The 20,523-nt window shown below is 41.7% G+C and overlaps 1 protein-coding gene across 1 annotated transcript in view; it reads left to right on the top strand.

The window, feature by feature from the left end:
* The window catches only part of GALNTL5 (polypeptide N-acetylgalactosaminyltransferase like 5), a 49,470-nt gene that overhangs the window by 7,424 nt on the left and 21,523 nt on the right, over window positions 1–20,523 (top strand). The window contains exons 3-4 of the mRNA XM_055335482.1: window positions 6,052–6,218; window positions 9,423–9,545. Of these exons, the coding sequence (XP_055191457.1) occupies window positions 6,052–6,218; window positions 9,423–9,545 (290 nt within the window). The remainder of the gene's footprint in view (window positions 1–6,051; window positions 6,219–9,422; window positions 9,546–20,523) is intronic.

Raw genomic sequence — 20,523 nt, 5'->3', positions numbered from 1 at the left:
TGAGGCTGGGTTTTAGAGGTTTGGTTGTTTGTTAATTTGTTCTTTAGATTCCACATGTAGATGAGATCATATGGTATTTATCTTTCTCTGACTTATATCATTTAGTGTAATGCCTTCACAGTCCATTTATGTTCTTGCAAATAGCAAGATTTCATTCCTTTTTATGCTGAATAGTATTCCATTGTGTATATAATACCACATTTTCTTTATCCATTTATCCTCTGATGGACAGTTAGATTGCTTCCATGTCTTGGCTGTTGTACATAATGCTGCAGTTAACATAGGGGTGCATATATCTTTTTGAGTTAGTGTCTTCATTTTCTTCAGATAAATACCAGGAACTGAAATTGTTGGATCTTATGTTAGAACTCTTTTTATTTTTTTGAGGAAACTCCACACTGTTTCCCACAGTGGCTGTACCAGTTTGCATTCCCACAAACGGGGTTCACTTTTCTCCATATCCTCTTCAACACTTGTTATTTCTTGTCTTTTTGCTAATGCCATCCTAACAGGTGTGAGATATCTCCCAGATCACACCCTGAGCCAAAGGCAGACGCTCAACCACTGAGACACCCAGGCGTCCCCCAAACTGTTTTAATTATCAAAGCTTTGTAATAGAGTTTGAAATCAGAGAGCTTGATGCCTCTAGCTTTGTTCTTATTTTTTGAAATTGCTTTGCCTCTTCAGCATCTTCTGTAATTTAATACAAATTTTGGGATTCTTTGTTTTATTTCTATGAAAAATGCCATTGGAATTCTGATATGGATTGCACTGAATCTATAGATTGCTTTGGGTGGTATAGACATTTTAACAATGTCAAATTCTTCCAATCCATGAACACAGAATATCTTTCTATTTATTTGTGTCTTCTTTTATTTATTTCACTAATGTCTTATAGTTTAACAGTGTACAAATGTATAAATGAAAACATCTAAAAAAAAAGAAAACATCTTAATTTTTTAAGTAAATAGTTACTAACCAGATTTTAATTTTGACATATTAGAAGTCTTCCTATTTTTAGTATGTGAAGTCCAATAATTCAAGAGCCTATTTTAAAATTCTCAGTTTATAGGGTAGAGAATACCTTCTCCAGTTGTACCGAATGTGTTCTAGAGATTTAAAGGAATTGCATTGCCCACAAGATCTTTTTATTGAATTACCAGTAAGGACATTTGGCCAAATACCTTCAGACAGCCACTTATGTTTTCTTCAAAATCTGCTTTTTCTCGCTGTTTCTTCAATCATTTGTGTTGGTGCCTTTTTTTTTTAACTTGTGGTAAACAGACATAACATAAAATGTACCATTTTCACTATTTATAACTATAATTCAGTGACATTGAGTACATTCACATTGTTTTATAACCATCATCACCATCCACCTCCAGAACTTTTTTCATTAAACATTCACTCTCCTTTCTTCCTTCCCTCTGGTCCCCCTGCAACCACCATTGTACTTTCTGTCTCTGTGTATTTTAACTACTCTAGGTACCTCATAAAAATGGAATCATACAATATTTACCTGATTTATTCTACTTAGCATAGCGTCTCCAAGATTCACTCATGTTGCATTGTGCATTGATGATTCTGATGGCTCCTATCTAAAGAAGATTGATATTCTTCCTTAACTAAATAAGAAGTACTTATGGGATATAGCATCTTCCAGTAACACAAAGACAAAATCCAAGCTCCAGGAAATGGGAGAAAGGGGGGCCCACTGTGTCTTGGTGCAACGTGTGTGTAACACGAACATTTGAAACCACAAATAATGAATCAATAAAGCCTCTAGGTAGCTAAATATCACCTAAGATGAGGCACACTCAAAAGATGTAGTGTTTACATGTGATGACACAATCTATCTGGGTCATAATAAAAAAAAAGAATTTAAATTTATTCAAACCATATAACATGATATGAATTTAATTTAGAGGACAACTTTGTTTTTAAGATTTATTTATTTATTTTAGAGAGGAGGGAGGGGGAGACATAAAAGGAGAGAGAATCCTAAGCAGATATCCTGCTGAGTGCAGAACCTGATGCAGGGCTTGATCTTGTCATCCTGAGATCACGACCTGAGCCCAAAAATCAAGGGTTGAAAGTTTAACCAACTGTACCACCCAGGCACCCCAGGGGACAACTTTTTTCTTAACTGGATAGTGTGCTACCACAAAGGAAAACCAATATTTTTGGGGTTTTTTTCTTCTTTTTTTTTCTTTTTCTTTTTTTTCCCCAATATTTTTGAATGCCTGTAAGCTATGAATTTCTCGCCACACCATCAACTCTTCTCCCTAAATCTCATCTCCTAAAATAGTGCAGCTGCCTTTGTTTCCTTTCTCTTATCACATGATTGTTAAGAAAAATGGAAACTTTAGAGAGATACTTCTCTCCAAAGAGAGAAGTGAACTTTGAAGTTTTAGTATTCAGAATATTAACTTATTTAATAGGAAATTCATTTATTTACAAAGTACACTTGTGTTTCAAATAAATTTTAACTACAAGGAATAACTAGTGCTATTGGAGTCCAAGTATATTTTCAGCCATTCTCATACTAATCTTATTATTCTATTAAAAGGGGTTTCTATTTCAACTGTGCCTTATAGTTCACGACTATTTTAACTAGCTGTGGAAACATTTGATACAGATCTTTGAAGAGTACATTTTTACGTTGCTTAGTCTTCTGATTTAATTTTTTATCTCTTAACTTTTTAAAAAACAAGATTTTATCTATTTGACAGAGAGGAAGAGAGAGAGAGAGAGCACAAGCAGGGGAAGTAGCAGGGAGCCTGACTCAGGGCTCAGCTCCAGGACCCTGGGATCATGACCCGAGGCAAAGGCAGGCACTTAACTGACTGAGCCACCCAAGCGCCCCTAACTTTTCAACTTTGAAATAATTTCAGACATACAAAATGATTGCAAAAATATCTCAGGGAATTCCTGTATAGCTTTTTCCGTAGATTGCCCAAATGTGAACATCTTCCATACCCTCAGAACCAGAACGATGAACAAAACCAGGAAATTAACAGTAATACGTTACCATTTGCTAAACTACAGACATGATTAGAAGTTTACAGTTGCCCATTGGCGTCTTTTTTCTGGAAGAATCCAACCCAAGACCACAGATTGCATGTATCTTGCATCTATCCATGACCTTGGTTTTCTTTCATCTGAAACTGTTCCTAAGTCTTTATCTTTCATGACTATAACACTTTTTAAGAGATCTAACCAGTTGTTTTCTAAAATAACTGGTTCCACAGTGTGAGATTGATATTTCCTTGTGATCAAATCCAGGTCGTGCTTTTTGGCATGAATACCATAGAAGTGGTTGTGTGTCATCCTCAGAGCATCCTATCAGGAGGCACTCGATGTCCATTTGTCCCATTACTTGTGAAGTGACTGGGGGTGAAATTACTTTCAATTATTTCCGCCCTGTAAAAAGACTATTTATCCTTTTGTAATTAGCAAGTGTGCAGATTTTTTTAAATGTTAATCACAGGGCAGCCCTGGTAGCTCAGGGGTTTAATGCCGCCTTCAGCCCAAGGCATGATCCTGGAGACCCAGAATCGAGTCCCTCACCAGGCTTCCTGCATGGAGCCTGCTTCTTCCTCTGCCTGTGTCTCTGTCTCTCTCTGTGTGTGTCTCTCATGAATAAATAAATAAAATCTTTAAAAATAAATAAATAAATGTTAATCACAAAAACCTGGAAAATATTTTTTAAAAAATGCAAAAGAGGGCAAGTCAACATACCCCTAGCTGACTTAGGGCACAAGGTAAGTAAGCCAACTCAGGATGTGGCCCTAATTTTCCAGTTTTTGCAAGGACACCAGTCTTATCGGACTAGGGACACCTTAATGACATCTCCCTCATTGCTTCTGCAACAACCCCATTTCCAAATAGGGCCACATCCTGACATACTGGGGGTTCAGATTTCAACATATGAATTTGGGGGAGATACAATCCAACCCACAATAGTTCTGCTTTATTTTGTACTCTTGGCACTCTACACGATCAGCAAAGAATAGAGCAGCTGACGAAGGACAACCAAACTCAGGCCTCGTCCAAATTACTTACACTCTGAAAAACTGCTTACTTAGGTGAGAGAAGTTTAGGTCAGAAAAGACCACAGCACCATTTACCAATTAAGTTTGGAGAAACTCATACACACAGGGGCCTAAGGAGTCCTGGTGTGACATACTCTGAGGCCCCTTCACTATCACTGTCTCACTCCTCTGAAGGGACTCCGTTTACCTACAGTTTTCTTTAAATGACATGCCCAAGGACTGAATATAATGCTAGAGATGTGACCTAAGTAGCATGACTTCACCCTGGACCATCACGTCCCTCATTCTTGTATTATCCTTCCATCCTCCCACCCCGTCTGTCTCATCTGCTTCCTCTTTGAAAACTCCACGATCTTCCTGGAATTTAAGCCTGTAGGTCATTCTCCTACTTGCTCTGCAAAGCCATGTGCAGGACATACCCACCCTACCCCACTTCCCAGCTGCTCAGCCCTTTCCCTGGTCCCACTCCCTGGAGCATGATGCCAGCTTCTACCTGGAAGGCACATCTTCATCTAGTCTTGGGTAAAAATGTTCACTAGACCAGGCCCTTTTCTTCCATGGTGACATCTGCCCATGAATATGCTGAGAGTCTGTGCAGGATACTGTAGTCTTGCCCCCACCCAGCAAGACTCCTTGCTGGGTGGGGGCATTTATTGACATTTATTGACATTTCCTGCCCTATCCCCCTTTCCACAAAATTGCAGTGGGAATGGTGACCTTCTATTTTGACCCCTCTCGCTGGTCACAGTCCATTAGCCTAGGGATAGGCATCTGAGCCAGGCTGGGACAATGAATCCTTACCTGTGACTTTTTGAGAAGTGCTGGACTGTGAGATATGCTGGTCGTGGCCACATTTCCCACTCTGTGGAATAAAGAAGTAGAAAAAAGCCAGGTTGCAGAGAAAGAATGAGAATTGTATAATGAGCTTGATGTAATACTTAGTATCTGCCTGGCACTGTTCTGAGCATTTGACATATTAATTCATTGAACCTTTCCAACCTGTGAAGTAGGCTGATGTTGTTATAGTTACTATAATTCCCAGATGTAAAGGCAAGAGCAAAAATGGATGGAGTGTCCAGGTGGCTTTCAAGCCTCTAGCTCCAGTCATTCTTGAAGTTTCCAGCTGCACACCTGTCCTGAGGTCTTGTGGGCCATTTGGGTCCCCTTCCAATATACTTTCCTTTCTTTTGCTTAAGCTAGCTAGCATCAGTTGGTTCTGTCATTTGCAACCAAAATATTTCAAAATACAACCAAATAATGTAGCAATTCAAACAGTAATGAACAGCTAATAACTAATATTACTAGAATTCAGCTTCTATTGTTCTCTCACATGCATAAAAATAATAATAATAATCCTTGGAAGAAATCCAATTACACCATACCCACTGCATTTCTTTGAGGCAAGAAACTAAACCATAATATTTTCTTGAAGATAGTACAATGCAGTTAATTCAAACCTTTCAATGTGTGTAAGTGCATTAATATACTTTTATAATAGAAACCAAAATATAACTCATGTTTATACTATGTTCAACATAGAATTAAGATGGCCAAAACAGAGTCTCCAGGGAAGAGCAATTATTGCTGACATTAAGACGAGGGCAATGATTTAGAAAATATTAAAATAACATAAGAAGTGGTACACCTGGATAGCTCAGTGGTTTAGCGTCTACCTTTGGCTCAGGTCATGATCCTGGGGTCCTGGGATCGAGTACTGCACTGGGGTCCCCGCAGGGAGCCTGCTTCTCTCTCTGCCTGTGTCTCTGCCTCTCTCTGTGTGTCTCTCATGAATAAATAAGTTTTTTAAAAAAATCTTTTAAAAAATTAAATAACATAAGAAGTGAGAGACGTTTTTGTATTTTAATTTTGGTATTTTTAAATGTACTGTCACCTTATCAGAATGATCAATTAAGGGAATAGAGGAAAAATGCAAGTAAAGAAAGGTGTTTCAGTGAGACCCCTAATCCTTTTGTTTTCCTTTTATTTGTGCCTGCAGGTGTCTTCAAAAACGTTACCCAGCCAAGCTACCGACCGCCAGCGTGATCATTTGCTTCCACAATGAGGAATTTAATGCCTTATTTCGGACCCTGTCCAGTGTCGGAAACCTCACTCCACACTACCTCCTTGAAGAAATTATTTTGGTGGATGACATGAGCGACTTCGGTAAGACGGAATGCCATCCACCTCTGGCATCCGCTCGGAAGGCGCTGTGATCTCTGATGGCGCTTGAATGGTTTTACACGTTTCATACATTTTACATCTGGTGGGCATCGAGTAGGTGCCGCTGGTCCACCGGTGGGGATGGAAGTGCTGGTCCCCATCCAGCGATGGTGGGCTCGCAGGTGTTAGCACTTCCCTGAGGTGACTAAAGGTACAGGCACCAGCCTGGCCTTCAGGGATGATGAATGACACTCAGAAAGAAGTGACATGTAAACTGAGGTCAGAGTTATCCAGATGGAGAAGAGGGGAGGGGAGTTTTAGGCGAAGGCAATAGCACCTAGAGGCCCAGAGGCCAGAGGTAAGGAGGTAAGTGGGGAATAGTTCTGTAGTTCATGTAGTTTATGGAGGAGCACAGCATAACACAAAACCAGAGCTATACCAAGGCCACCCCGCTTGTGAAGGGCACCGTTTGAATTTTTTTATGGTGAATGGGGTGCTAGTACAGGCTTAATGCAGGGGGGTGACAAGACCCAAGTCCTTCTTGTGAAAGAATTCTTTTAAGAAAATTTTTTAAAAGATTTATTTATAGAAATTTATAGAAAGAGGGATCCCTGGGTGGCACAGCGGTTTGGCGCCTGCCTTTGGCCCAGGGCGCGATCCTGGAGACCCGGGATCGAATCCCACGTCGGGCTCCCGGTGCATGGAGCCTACTTCTCCCTCTGCCTGTGTCTCTGCCCCTCTCTCTCTGTGTGTGTGTGTGTGTGTGACTATCATAAATAAATAAAAATTTAAAAAAATTATTAAAAAAAAAGAAATTTATAGAAAGAGAGAAAGAGAGAGAGAGAGGTGAGGAGGGGCAAGGGAGAGGGAGAGAGAAACCCAAGCAGACTGTTCAAGGAGTGCGGAGCCCTAAGATCAGGCCTAAGCTGAAACCAAGGGTATGAAACTCAATCAACTGCGCCACCCAGGTGCCCCTGGGAGAGAATTCTAATCAGATCAACTGCAATCAAGTGCATGTCCCTCCTTCCTCATTGGTTTGACAGAGTTGGGATACCAGTACAAAATCTGATTAAATGCACTTGGCATTTGAAATGAGTTGTCTGTTTTACAACTGAATTATAAACCAAGATGACCCAGAGTAGTGAAAAGTTGCTTGGAGTCTGCAGGTCCCTGTGGGGTCCATTCTGCATGGAAGTGATATCTCAGTATTGGATAGATTTCCTGCCTAGAAGTTAACCTAATCCCCTGTGAATCTGACCCACTGCGGGCTGGGAAAGAAAGAGGAGAGACAGAAGGAAGATGGACAGGCGGGGGTTGAAAAGAGGGCATCACAGGAGAGTCACCTGTGGGTGAGTGACTCCGGATGTGTCAAATGGAAGGTGGCCTGTAATTCACACAAATGCCAGCTACATCTAGGAATTGCACACATTGGCCTGGCATGACTGTATATGATATCATTTCCACAGGAGCCACTACCTGTTTCTACTGTTGTGCACAGGTGGGGATGTGTAGAAATGGTCAGATTCCTTATCTCCTGAGTAGCACTGAGCAGCACATTTGGCCGCATGTTGGGCAGAGGATGGAGTAAAGGGGATCTTCTGCTAGGCTGTAGAGGTCTAACTGCTCACCTTAAAAGGACAAGGGTCTTGCTATGGATCTACAGTTCCAGGATGGCCATGGGACACCTCCCCAAGTCTTCCAGAACCACACCATGAGTTCAGAGGTGCACCTGGTGACCACTTCTAAGTTCTTTAGACACCAGGGGAATCAACTGCTGACACCCAAGGTCTGGGTGTGCTGCCAGACCAGATACCTTTACTCTCCTTCTCAATCCAAGTTCACCTGGTTTGTGGTGATTTCACCTGCTTCACCAAGGAGCTTAGTGTTTGACCCACATGGAAGCTCACACACAGAGGAAATGAGGTGTTCTATATTCTGATGGGGCTCAGGTTACACACATTCCTGATTTAACTCACAATGGTTTCACATGGGCTCTAGGAGAACCATTTGAACTTCAACTTATCTTTCCCAGTTGATACCAGTAGGCACTGCCAATGGACTTCCTCAGCCCAGGGAGCAGTGGACGGGGACCCATTGAGTTACAGGAGAGTCATGTCCAGAGCTGACCAGTTGCCACCCATCTTTCTCGTAGTCCTGGGCCCTCTGGACCACAAGCCAACGACATGACCATCTTCTGAAGAACCCAAGCCTTCCATGTCACGTCAGCAATCCCTGCTGCCAGGACCACCTTTATTTCCCCCAAGGTGTAGCTCACAGAGTTCCTCTGTGTCCTGCATGTTAGAGAGAGGTATTTGCAGACTTCTGGGCTGAGATGCCCCCTCACCCCCACACCCCACCCTCCCATTGCAAGCTCAGCTCCGCAGCCTGCAGTCTGCCTCTGTGTGGACCCCTAGAGCTCTATCTTTTTTTTTTTAAGATTTTATTTATTTATTCATAAGAGACACAGAGAGAGAGGCAGAGACACAGGCAGAGGGAGAAGCAGGCTCCATGCAGGGAGCCTGACACAGGACTCAATCCCAGGACCCCAGGATCACGACCTGAGCTGAAGGCAGCACTAAACTGCTGAGCCACCCAGGCTGCCCAAGAGCTCTTTTTAAAGACAAGATTACAAGAAGCCTGCTTCTGTTGACCCTCTACCTCTTCATGCAGATTCCTAAGACCCCTGCAGCGTCCAAGCCCAGCCTCCTTGACCATCATCCTATCACCCTCCAAACGCCGAATGGCCATTGAGTACCAGGCCCTGTCTGCGTGGTGTATCTGCCCCTCTCTCCACATGTGGGGCATGTGGTGAGTAGCCTTCCTCATTGAGGATGGAGCCAAGACTCCAGAGGTCAGACACCTTGCCTGAGTTCTTGCCCTGTCAGAAGCACAGCTGTCAGCGAGAAAGTCAGATTGCTCCAGGCTCCCACAGCTCATGCTTTTTCTATTGAAATTTCAACAGTGATTTGTCAACATAGAGGTTTTTCACCAGAAACACAGGAGAATATTTGCAGCTGATCTCAAATACCGAATCACATTTCTTTCTCTTCCTCACATAAGATAAAATTTGTAAAGTTAGAACTTTTGTGGAAGGACATGGTTTTTAGGAATCAGTCAAAATTGTGATAAATTGTTTTATTTTCTGTAGTTCTAGTTTATACATTGACAAATGTTGGGTGGTTTCTCCCCGTTCCCCGCTCCCCGCAGATGATTTGAAAGAAAAACTAGACCATCACCTGGAAATTTTTCGGGGAAAGATTAAAGTAATAAGAAACAAAAAGAGAGAAGGACTGGTCCGATCAAGGCTGATTGGAGCCTCTCGTGCTTCAGGTATGAGCCTTTCATTCAGGACTTAACCCAATACCTGTGTCCCAGAGACCTTCCTGCCTGTGCAGAAGTGGTCCTCGTGGGGCCCCTCCAAGTCTCCACTGGCATAAACAGAAGAGTGGAAATGCATTTCAGCCACATGAGTCTTTGGACTCTGAAAGTACATATCCTGCTTCAAAATGTCAATTTTTTATTTCAAATGGAAGGTACTTTTTTTGCAGGGGCCATTGTGTCAGGCCCCATTGCAGGATGAGTCCCCTCCAGATACAGACTATGAGATGCGGCCGGGAGAGCAAGACTTGATGGGGACAGTGGGGCTGCTGAACAGCTGCCCATCCCTCAGGAAACCCTGAAGCTAGGCTGGGGAGCAGAGGCCAAGATGAAATGAGAAGAAGAAGAGGGTCCTGGAAAAAGGACAGACGGGGGAAGGAAAGTGTGGACCAGAAATTTTTGTGATAGGGGAGAGGGAAGAAGGGGGATCTGGGCCAAAGGGGCTCCAGTGGGCCGTGTGGCTCTCTGAGGTCGGGTGGGTGAGTGGGGAGCCTCAGAGCAGGGTTACCCATGAAGAGTCCAGCTCGGGCTCTGCACCTCCAACGCCGTATGCTTAGGCATTGGCTGCAAATCCCCTGAGAGGCTGGGGCAGGGGGGCTTGGTGTGACCTCTGCAGCAGATCCCAAAGACTGGGAAGCTGTCCGGCTGGTGCACACAGCAGGTTCCCCTGAAGGGGGTCTGAGCTGAGAATCATCACTCCCATCCCTGTCTCTGTGGTCACGTGGCCTCCTCGCTGTGTCTGTCTGTGTCCACATCCCCCTTGGATTAAGTCTTACTCATGTTTTATTTTGAAAATTTTCAAACCCACAGAACACTGACATAAACCTTCCCCTAGATTCACTAGATGTTAATATCTTACAATACCCACCACATACGCGCGTGCACACACACACACACGGCACACATTTCGAAAAGTAAGATTGGCTTATATTTTTCTTTTTTTAAAACTGTTTTCTTATACTTCACTTTACTAGACTTATCAAATGAATTGGATGGGGTTTTTTCCTCTTTTATCCTTTTTTTTTTTTTTGGCTGAATACCAACACAAAACAGATTATTATCTGTGTTTGGATAAATTACATAAAATTGTCCTATACACTGTCAAGGCACTGGTATCTCATTGGTCTCCTCTTTCATCTAGGTATTTTTTAAGGAGTGAATTTTAAAGTTTTCAAACAAAGGGATTTTAAAAAATTGTCTCTTAGCTACTGGTACTGGTTTAATTCCTACGGCGGTTGGCATTTATGGCCTGTCATTCTGTTGAGATATCCTACATGCCTTAAAGCTGGGTCTGTTTTTCAAAACTTCTACGTGTTTTTAAAAGGAATAAATTTTATCTTTTTTGGTTGTAGGTTCCATGTATGTCTAATGTTATTTTCAAATATTCTATATTCCTATCCAATTTGACTGGATCCGTAAACATCTGATAGAGTTAAATTAGAATCTTCAGCTGTGGGATCCCTGGGTGGTGCAGTGGTTTAGTGCCTGCCTTTGGCCCAGGGCATGATCCTGGAGACCCAGGATCAAGTCCCACGTCGGGCTCCCGGTGCATGGAGCCTGCTTCTCCCTCTGCCTGTGTCTCTGCCTCTCTCTCTCTGTGTGACTATCATAAGAAAAAAAAAAAAAGAATCTTCAGCTGTGATTATAGAGCTTTCTATCTGTTTCTCCTTGCAATTTTGCCAGTGCTTGCCACATACCTATCTATCTATACTTGCTGCCACCACCACCCTGTGACTAGACTTACTCCCAGCTTAGAAGCAGTGGGGTTGGGGACACCTGGGTGGCTCAGCATTTGAGCATCTGCCTTTGGCTCAGGGCGTGATCCCAGAATCCTGGGATCGAGTCCACATCGGGCTCCCTGCAAGGAGCCTGCCTTCTCCCTCTGCCTGTGTTTCTGCCTCTCTCTGTGTGTCTCTCATGAATAAATAAATAAAATATTTTTTTAAAAAAGGAGAAGCGATGGGGTGTCAGGGCAGGTGAGGCAGCAGCTCGTGACCCCTCATTAATTTATTCACCTGTTCACTCATCCAGTCAAGGATTTATCCAGCACCTACGATGTGCTCTCCATGCTCATTTATTCTTTTTTTTAAAGATTTATTTATTTGTTATGATATATATATATATATATATATATATATATATATATATAGAGAGAGAGAGAGAGAGAGAGAGAGAGAGAGGCCAAGACACAGGCAGAGGGAGAAGCAGGCTCCATGCCAGGAGCCCAATGCGGGACTGGATCCCGGGACTCCAGGATCCCTGGGCCAAAGGCAGGCGCTAAACCGCTGAGCCACCCGGGGATCCCCCTCATTTATTCTTTTTTTCTTCATTTGTACCAACTCTGCTAAGATGCGTTTGTGTAAATTGTCCCCACTGAACACGGATATGGGTTTTCATGTGACGTTAACGTGTGTGCATGTTGAGCACCATTAGCTTCCAGACCAGTTAATATTTGTGTCATCATGAGGTGACTGCGTCCGCAGTGGGGGCCTGCAGATCTGTACCCCGGCTGGCTGCCCCTCACACGGTCACTGACTCCTCTCCCCTCACACTGCCCCCGCACTGGCCTTCTTGCTGCTCCTCAGATGCTCAGGCACACTTGTAGCTCAGAGCCTTGGCATGTCATGTCCTGCCCCTGGAATCCCCTTCACGTGTCTTCATGACCTGCTAGGTCACTGTGTTCAGGTCTCCGTTCAGACGCGGCTTTGTCAGGGAGCCCTTTCCAGACCACCCTGTGTGAAGCCGCACACCCCACGTCTCTCCATCAGCCTTACTGAGTGGTTTTCCTTCATGATATTCGTTGCTACCTGTCACTTGTCTGGCATGGCAGTGCTGCCCACAGGATGACAGAATGGCCTGTGGGCTGCAGGAGCCGAGACAGAGCACTATGACCTCTGTGTTGTGCCCCCAGGAACGAAGGGAATGGAGCAGGGCTGGGGAGAGCACTTCATCTGGAGAATCAGAAGGCAGGTGTTTTGCAAATGAGGAGAGAGCCATCATCAGAGGGTGTGGATCTAAAGAGAAAGGTTGTGTTTGTTGGTCTGTCTGTTTGTTTTGCATGGGAGCAAAGGAAGGTTTGGTGGCAGCCATGGGTGAGTAGGAAATGGCAGCATTGCCCTGGACCCAAGGACTCATGCAGTTTGGGAGGAGAAGGAGGAGCTTCCTATGAGGAACGTTGATGGAGAAGCAGCATCTTCTAGGGAGGGTCAGGGTTTCCATGAGGCAAGAAGGCTGTAGGAGAATTTGTGAAAAAAATTAATGTGAAACTTTATTTTTTTTATTTTTGAGAAACGTACTTTAAACGAGGGAACTTTGTAGAGGGTAAGAGGCAGGTTCACTGTGGGAGAAAGGGTTTTGGGGGTTAAATACAGGGCAGTATTGGGGATGAGGTCATAGAAGAGGATCTGGCACTGAGCGGTCTAGATGGTCAGCAAGCCGCCAAGCAGGCAGGGATGAGGTGTGGGCTCCAGCTGACGTCCTGAACGCAGAAGGTTAAAACCTCGTGTAGTGTTGAGAGCGTGCACTGTTGCTTGACATTCATACAGGATGAGAGACCTCTGTTGTCTGGGATGGTAAACAAAATAATGCCCTCCGCCAAACACGACGTCCTAATCCCCAGAGCCTGCTCATGTACCGTATGTGGCACCTGTGATTAAGAGTAAAGGCCTTGAAGTATTCTGTTATTTGATTGTGCCAAATTAATCTTCCATTCTACTGCTGAGTCACATTTAGGTTATTTCTATTTGGGGCTCTTACCAAATACACCAATCCTTGAGTCCCTGTCTCTTGGCAGATATGAACAGCATTTCTATGGAGCATATATCTAGAAGTGGAATTGCTTGGTTATGGTGTATGTGTATGTCCTGATTTACTAGGTGATGACAGACTAGTGACGATCAAATGATAGAATACTTTAATAACGATGAATGGCCTGCACCGTACCCAACTGCACAGACGAATACATATCATTTTCAGGGAGCAAAAGAAGCTAATGCAAAAGAATAAAGTTGGAAAATCAGCAAGACTAAACTACAAAATTTTATGGATGCATAAAATTTATTAGCCTGCAACAATGTGTAGGCTAATAAAAATGAAAACATTTTAGGGGCGCCTGGGTGGCTCAGTCGTTAAGCATCTGACTCTTGATTTCGGCTCAGGTCTCAATCTCAGGGTCTTGACATCAAGCTCTGCACAGACTCTGCAGTGGTCGTGGAGACTGCTTAACTGCTTAATATTCTCTCTCTCTCCCTCTCCCTCTGTCCCCCAACCCAAGAAAAAAAGAAAAAAAGAAAACATTTTAAAACTTTAAGAATGATTGCTTCAGAGACCAAATCAAAAATATTTCAATAAATTATTTAAAATAAACTAAATATAACGAGCAGTGTTTAAAAGTCAAAAAATATGGGAAATAATTAAAGACAGGCAGAAAAGGAAATGAAAGAGGAGGAGGAGCCTGCCTGAGGCTGACCAGGCATTTTTTGTTTTCTAAAACCAGCCACACCCTAAGAGAGAGATAAAGAGAGAGAGAGAGAGAGCCCCTGGGTTGCAGGCAGCAGAGCAAGCCTCTCTTCTGGGGAGATGGAGTGAGCAGTCTAGGGTCCTTAGTGCATCCCATACACACACACGTTACGAGGAACGCTGGGAAGGGTCCTTAGCAGGTGGATTTGACCTCACACCCCTCACTCACTCACTCTAGACCCTATGGAGAAGTTGGCTTAATCTGGGAAGATGCCAATCTGAGATTAGATGGCATCCAGATGAATGTCTAACAGGCTATTTCTGTGAACACAAAAGAGCATTATCTTTCCTATAACCAAGGCCAACAGAAGCAGAACAAATGCTCCATTTCCTGGCAAGAAACTTGAGATTCCCACAGAATATTCTTGTGAGTGTAGGACTCAGCCAAGAGAAATTCCATGCTGCTTTGCTCTCATTATAAATTACCCATAAAATGCTTTATGATGAGTGTAAAAACAGTACAGTGCATGTAGGTGCCAGGTGGCTGTTCCCATAGGCTTCATGGTTTAAATTAGAATTAGGAAAAGCTTGATATTGCGCATAGAATAATTTTAAATTATTTTGCAACTTCAGATGCTACATTTCTGGGTCATTAAAATTGCCAAAAGTTGAAATATTAAAATCTTTTTAAAAAGATTTTATTTATTTATTCAATGAGAGACACAGGCAGAGGGAGAAGCAGGCTCCTTGTGGAGAGCCTGATGCCAGACTCAATCCCAGGACCCTTGGGATCACGACCTGAACCCACGGCAGATGCTCAACCACTGAGCCACCCAGGTGCCCCGAAATATTAAAATCTTTAAATGCTAAGGGTATATACACTACATATGATAAATAAGACACCACAAGTCAGTGTGGGAAGAAGGGCCTCTTTGTAATTGCTGGCTTAGTGCTTGTTCAGTTATTTGGGAAAAAAACTTATCTTCATCTCATACCATAATCTGAATAAATTCTAACTGTATCATTAGTTTTTAAAGCCAAATCACTAAAAAAATAATAAAAAATACAAAAACCCAAATCACTAAATTATCACAAGAATTTTAAAATTATGAAAAGAAAACCTAGATCAATACTCACCTGCTCAATGAATAAAGACAACATTTCAAAGCTTGAACCTAGTGAAAGGACAGAGCTGACTAGCAAAACAATGAACCTATTGTGAACAAAAAATAATAAAGTTAAATAACGGAAGACTAGGAGAATTAGTATAACTTCCATAGAAAAAAAACTAATATTTTCAGTATGTAAAATGTATCTACAAAGCCATTTTTTTAAAAAAGGAAAAAAACCAGGGGCACCTGAGTGGCTCAGTGGTTGAGCATCTGTCTTTGGCTCAGGTTGTGATCCCGAGGTCCTGGGATTGAGTCTTCCATCGGGCTCCCCACAGGGAGCCTGCTTCTCCCTCTGCCTTTGTCTCTGCCTCTCTCTCTGTGTCTCCCATGAATAAATAAATGAAATCTTAAAAAAAAAAAAAAGGAAGAAAAAGAAAAAAAAACAACCCAGGACTACAACACCTGAATAGGCAAAGGATATAAACATTTCATTCACAAATGGCTAATCACCTGAAAAAAGTTCAACTTTACTAGTTATAATTTTTTAATGTTTTATTTTTTAATTGAGATACAATTGACATATAACATTGTATTCATTTTAGGTGTGCAACATAATGATATGATACATGTATATATTGTGAAATGATCACCTGGATAAATCTAGTTAATATCTATTACCTCACATAGTTACACTTCTTTTTCTTGTGATGTACAAACTTTTAAGATTTGCTTTCTTAGCAATTTTCAGATATGCAATACAGTATGCTTCACTATACTCACCATGCTGTACATCACATCCCAGGACTTCTCTATCTTATAACTGGAAATTTGTACCTGTCGACCACCTCCACCCATCTCACCCTCCCTCTACCTCTGGCAACCACCAGTCTGTTCTCCAAATCTCAGAGTTCAGGGTCTTTTTTAGATTCCACATATAAGGAAGATCATACGATATTTTATGTTTCTCTGTTTGACTGATTTCACTTAGTATAATACCTTCAAGGTCCATCCATGTCACAAATGGCAGGATTTCCTTCTGTTTTCTATAGCTGATATGATAATAATATCCCATTGTATACATAGTACAACTTCTTTATCCCTTCATCTGTTGATGGATGTTTAGGTTGTTTCTGTGTCTTGGCTACTGTAAATAATGCTGCAATGAACACGGGAGTGTGGGTAACTCTTCAAGATATAGATTTCATTTCCTTCTGATACTTACCCAGAAGTGCAATTGCTGGATTACGTGGTACTTGTATTTTATAATTTTTTGAGGGAACTCCATACTGTTTTCTTTTTTTTTTTTTTTTTTAAATTTTTATTTATTTATGATAGTCACACACACAGAGAGAGAGAGAGGCAGAGACACAGGCAGAGGGAGAAGCAGGCTCCATGCACCGGGAGCCCGACGCGGGATTCGATCCCGGGTCTCCAGGATCGCGCCCTGGGCCAAAGGCAGGCGCTAAACCGCTGCGCCACCCAGGGATCCCTCCATACTGTTTTCTGTAGTGGCAATTCATATCCCCACAACCAGAGCACAAGGATTGCCTTTTCTCCATATCTTCCCCGACACTGCTTAGTTCTTGTCCTTTTAATAATGGACATTCTGACGAGTGTGAAGTAATATCTTCTTGTGGTTTTGATTTGCGTCTCCCTGATGATGAATGATGTTGAACAGTTTTTCATGTGTCTATTGGTCATTTGCATGTCTTCTTTGGCAGGTTTTTAAAAATTATTGTGATATTTACATAACAAAATTAACCATGTTTAAGTGAACAGTTCAGTGGCATTTAGTACATTCACAATGTTGGGTAAACACCACCTCTCTCCTGTTCCAAAACATTTGCATCACCCCAAAAGAAATCCCCATGCCCGTTGAGCAGATTCTCCTCATTTTTCCTTCTCCCAGCCCCTGACAACCATTAATCTGCTGTGTCTGGATCTACTTATTCTGGACACTTCATGTAAATAGAGTCAGTCATACTTTTTGTATCTGGCTCTTTCACCTAACAATATTTTTGAGATTATTCTACAGGTAGCAGGGATCAGCATATCATTCCTTTAATGGAATATGGAATTATACATATTCCATTGTATAAATGCTACTTTTGTTTCTCCATTCATCTGTTGCTGGATATATAGGCTGTTTTTACCTTTTCCCTCTTGTAAAGAGGACTTCTACGAACAAGTGCACATGTGTTGTTGTTTGAATTCTTTTGAGTGTGTACTTAAGCGTGGAATAACTAAGTCATACGATTATTCTATTTAACTTTTTGATGAACTACCAAACTTTTCCACAGCAGCTGTATCATTTATATTCTCACCAGGGGGGTGTAAGAGTTTCAAATTTTCCTCATCTTTGCCAGCACTTGTTATTTTCTGTCTTTTAAAAAGAAAATTCTAACCATCCTAGCAGTTATGAGTTGGTATCTCACTGTGGTTTCGATTTGCATTTCCTTAATGACTAATGATGTTGAGCATCTCTTTGTGGGCATGCTGGCCATTTGCAGGTCTTCTCTGGACAGATGTTAATTTTTCACCTATTGAATTAGCAGACATGATTTGAAGCTGTTAATGTTATATAATATTAGAGAAGCTATTTTAAGTGCAAAATGCAAAGTGTTGAACACAGTGCATACAGAGTGTTCGTAATACTGTGAAAAATGAGATTCTTTCTAGCCCTATTTTGGTTGAACCATAAAGACAAGAGAAGTTATATTCCAAAGTAGGTTGTCAGACATACTATCATAAAGAAATTTCAAAATAGACATCTGAGAAAACCAGTAAGGTAACCACGTTTGTCAGATTGTTGGAATTAGTGGTGGTGTTTGAGGAAAGCAGCTCATGGAAGCCTGTGAGGGGGACTTGATATGAATTTCTGGAGTTGAGATTCAGTGTGTCCTCAGACACAACCAAATTAGAAATCTATTGGGGGCGAGGAGAAATGAGCTGATGTTGGCTTCTTGCCTGGGAATCAAAGGACAAAAGAAGGACCATGGTTAGCTACAGAACCGGGGACACTGACTTCTGTGTTAGTAACTGCACTGATGGCAAAATTGGCTCAGGTGATGGGTGTTTGAGCAAGACAACAACGATCATCTTAGGTCATGTCACTGGGACTATCTAGAAGGGTGGATGGATCCCAGCAGAGGAGAAGCTTGGGGTAGAACACTGATCTTAAGTTGCTGAGGAGAGAGTCTGGATCTACATAGAATAGATTTTCCCAGTTTATGGGAACTGCAAGTGAGAGATCCCCAGGGATGGGAAGCGGGTCCTCAAAATTACCATGCTAGCCATACCATAAGAGGAATCAGCTCAGAGAGCGTCCTGCTATCTTATGGAGAAAGAACTTTGCTGCCCCATTCACGTCTCCTCTCACCTCACTTTGACCTTCAGTGAGGTGAGAAAATATGGTAGCAAGCTGGGGAGGGAGAAAATAAGAGATAAGATTTAATCCAAAAGCAAGTGACTTCCTGCAAAGTGATCTAGCAAGGGTGGGGGGACAATGAGCAGTTCCACATGCAGTCTGAGAAATTTGGGTTGTAGCATGGGACTAGGGATCCATCCTAATTGCTGAACTGAGATAATGTTTCCAACTTAAAGTAACTATGAGACTTCCAGTTAACCAAAAAGTAAGAAGGGAAGTCTTGGACCTGCTCTGGTTTGTAACCAAGGGCAGGAAAGGACCATTCCTCCCTGTGGATTGAAAGGAACAAAATAAAGGGGCTCTTCTGAAGAGTCCTGCTTATTCAAGACATCAGTAGAATATACATGAACATGTAGATGCTCTTTTGGAAGAATAGATAAGAAACCAGTAAACTGAGCTGAGGGATCAAGGTTCTATCACTTTTTAAAAACGATATAAAATTCTGTGTGAATCCCACATAACAATAATGGCACTTTAGTTAAGATTTAGAAGATGTACTCTTTCTTTCCTAATGATGTTAGTAGTTTTATTGAGATATAATTCACATGCAACTCACCCATTAACGTACACAGCGCAGTGTTTTTTAGTATGTTCACGGGGTTATGCAACCATCATCATAACCTAGTTTCTTTTTTGGAGAAATCCCTATTCAAATCCTTTGCCCATTTTTTTTTTTAAGTTGAGCATGGAGCCCAACATAGGGCATGAACTCACAACCCTGAGATCAAGGTCAAGATTTGGACACTTAACTGACTCAGCCACCCAGGTCCATTTTTTAATTAAGCTGTCTTTTTTATTATTGAGTTGTAAGAGTTCCTTATATATTCTAGATACAAATCCTACATCAAATATATGATTTTCAAATAATTTCTCCCATTTTGTAGATTTTTTTTCAACTTTCTTTGTGGTGTCTTAAACTTTCTGTTTAAGCACAAACATTTTTAATTTTGATGAAATCCTATTTATTTTTTCTTTTGTCACGTCTATCTTTGGTGTCATAGCTAAGAAATCATTTAACCTGCGGTCAGAAATGTATGCCTCTGTTTTCTTCTAGGAGTTTTACAGTTTTAGTTCTGACCTTTTTAAGTTTTTGTGTTTGCTGTGAGGGGGTTCAATTTAATTCTTATTCATTCATTCATTCAATCATTCATGTATTCTTAAGTAGGCTCCACACCCATTATGGAGTCCAATGCAGGGATTGAACTTGTGACCCTGAGATCAAAACCTGAGCTGAAATCAAGAATCAGACTCTTAATCGACAGAGCCACCTGGGCATCCCTCTTTTTCATGTGTATATCCTTCTTCCAGACCAGTATCTCTCTCAGCTTCACTATCTTCACCTCTAAAATGGTGATGACAATAAAATACATACCTCTCTGTATTATCAAGGAGTTTAAATGAGCCAGGACTTGTAAAGAAAGTTGTGTCAGGACCATTCATTGAAGAGACTATTCTATCTCCCATTGAATTGGCTGGGAACCATTGTCAAAAATCAGCTGACCACAGATATTTAATTTATTTCTATACTCTCAATTCTGTCCCTTTGGCCTATATGTCTATCCTTGTGCCAGTATCCTATTGTTTTATTATTATAGCTTTGTAGTAAGTTTTGAAATCCAGAAGTCCTTCAACTTTGTTCTTTTTCAAGATTGCTTTAGCTAATGTGGGTCCCTTGCCTTTCCATATGAATTTTAGGATCAGTTTCTGCAAAAGAACCAGGTGTGGTTTTGATAAGAATTATACTGCACGGATAGCTCAATTTGAAGATTATTACCACTTTAACAATACTGAGTCTTCTGATCCGCCATGGAATGTTTCTCATAACCCCTTATGATTTTGTGTTGTCTACAAGAAAAATTCTAAATTATGCACCTGAATTTTGAGGTTCCTTCCAATTTGAGCCCATATAATGTACTTTAACAACACATAGTCT

This window comes from Nyctereutes procyonoides, unplaced genomic scaffold (assembly GCF_905146905.1).
Source record: "Nyctereutes procyonoides isolate TBG_1078 unplaced genomic scaffold, NYPRO_anot_genome, whole genome shotgun sequence".
NCBI lineage: Eukaryota > Metazoa > Chordata > Mammalia > Carnivora > Canidae > Nyctereutes > Nyctereutes procyonoides.
Note: the sequence above shows the minus strand (reverse complement) of the source record. Positions and strands in the feature narration are given on the sequence as shown.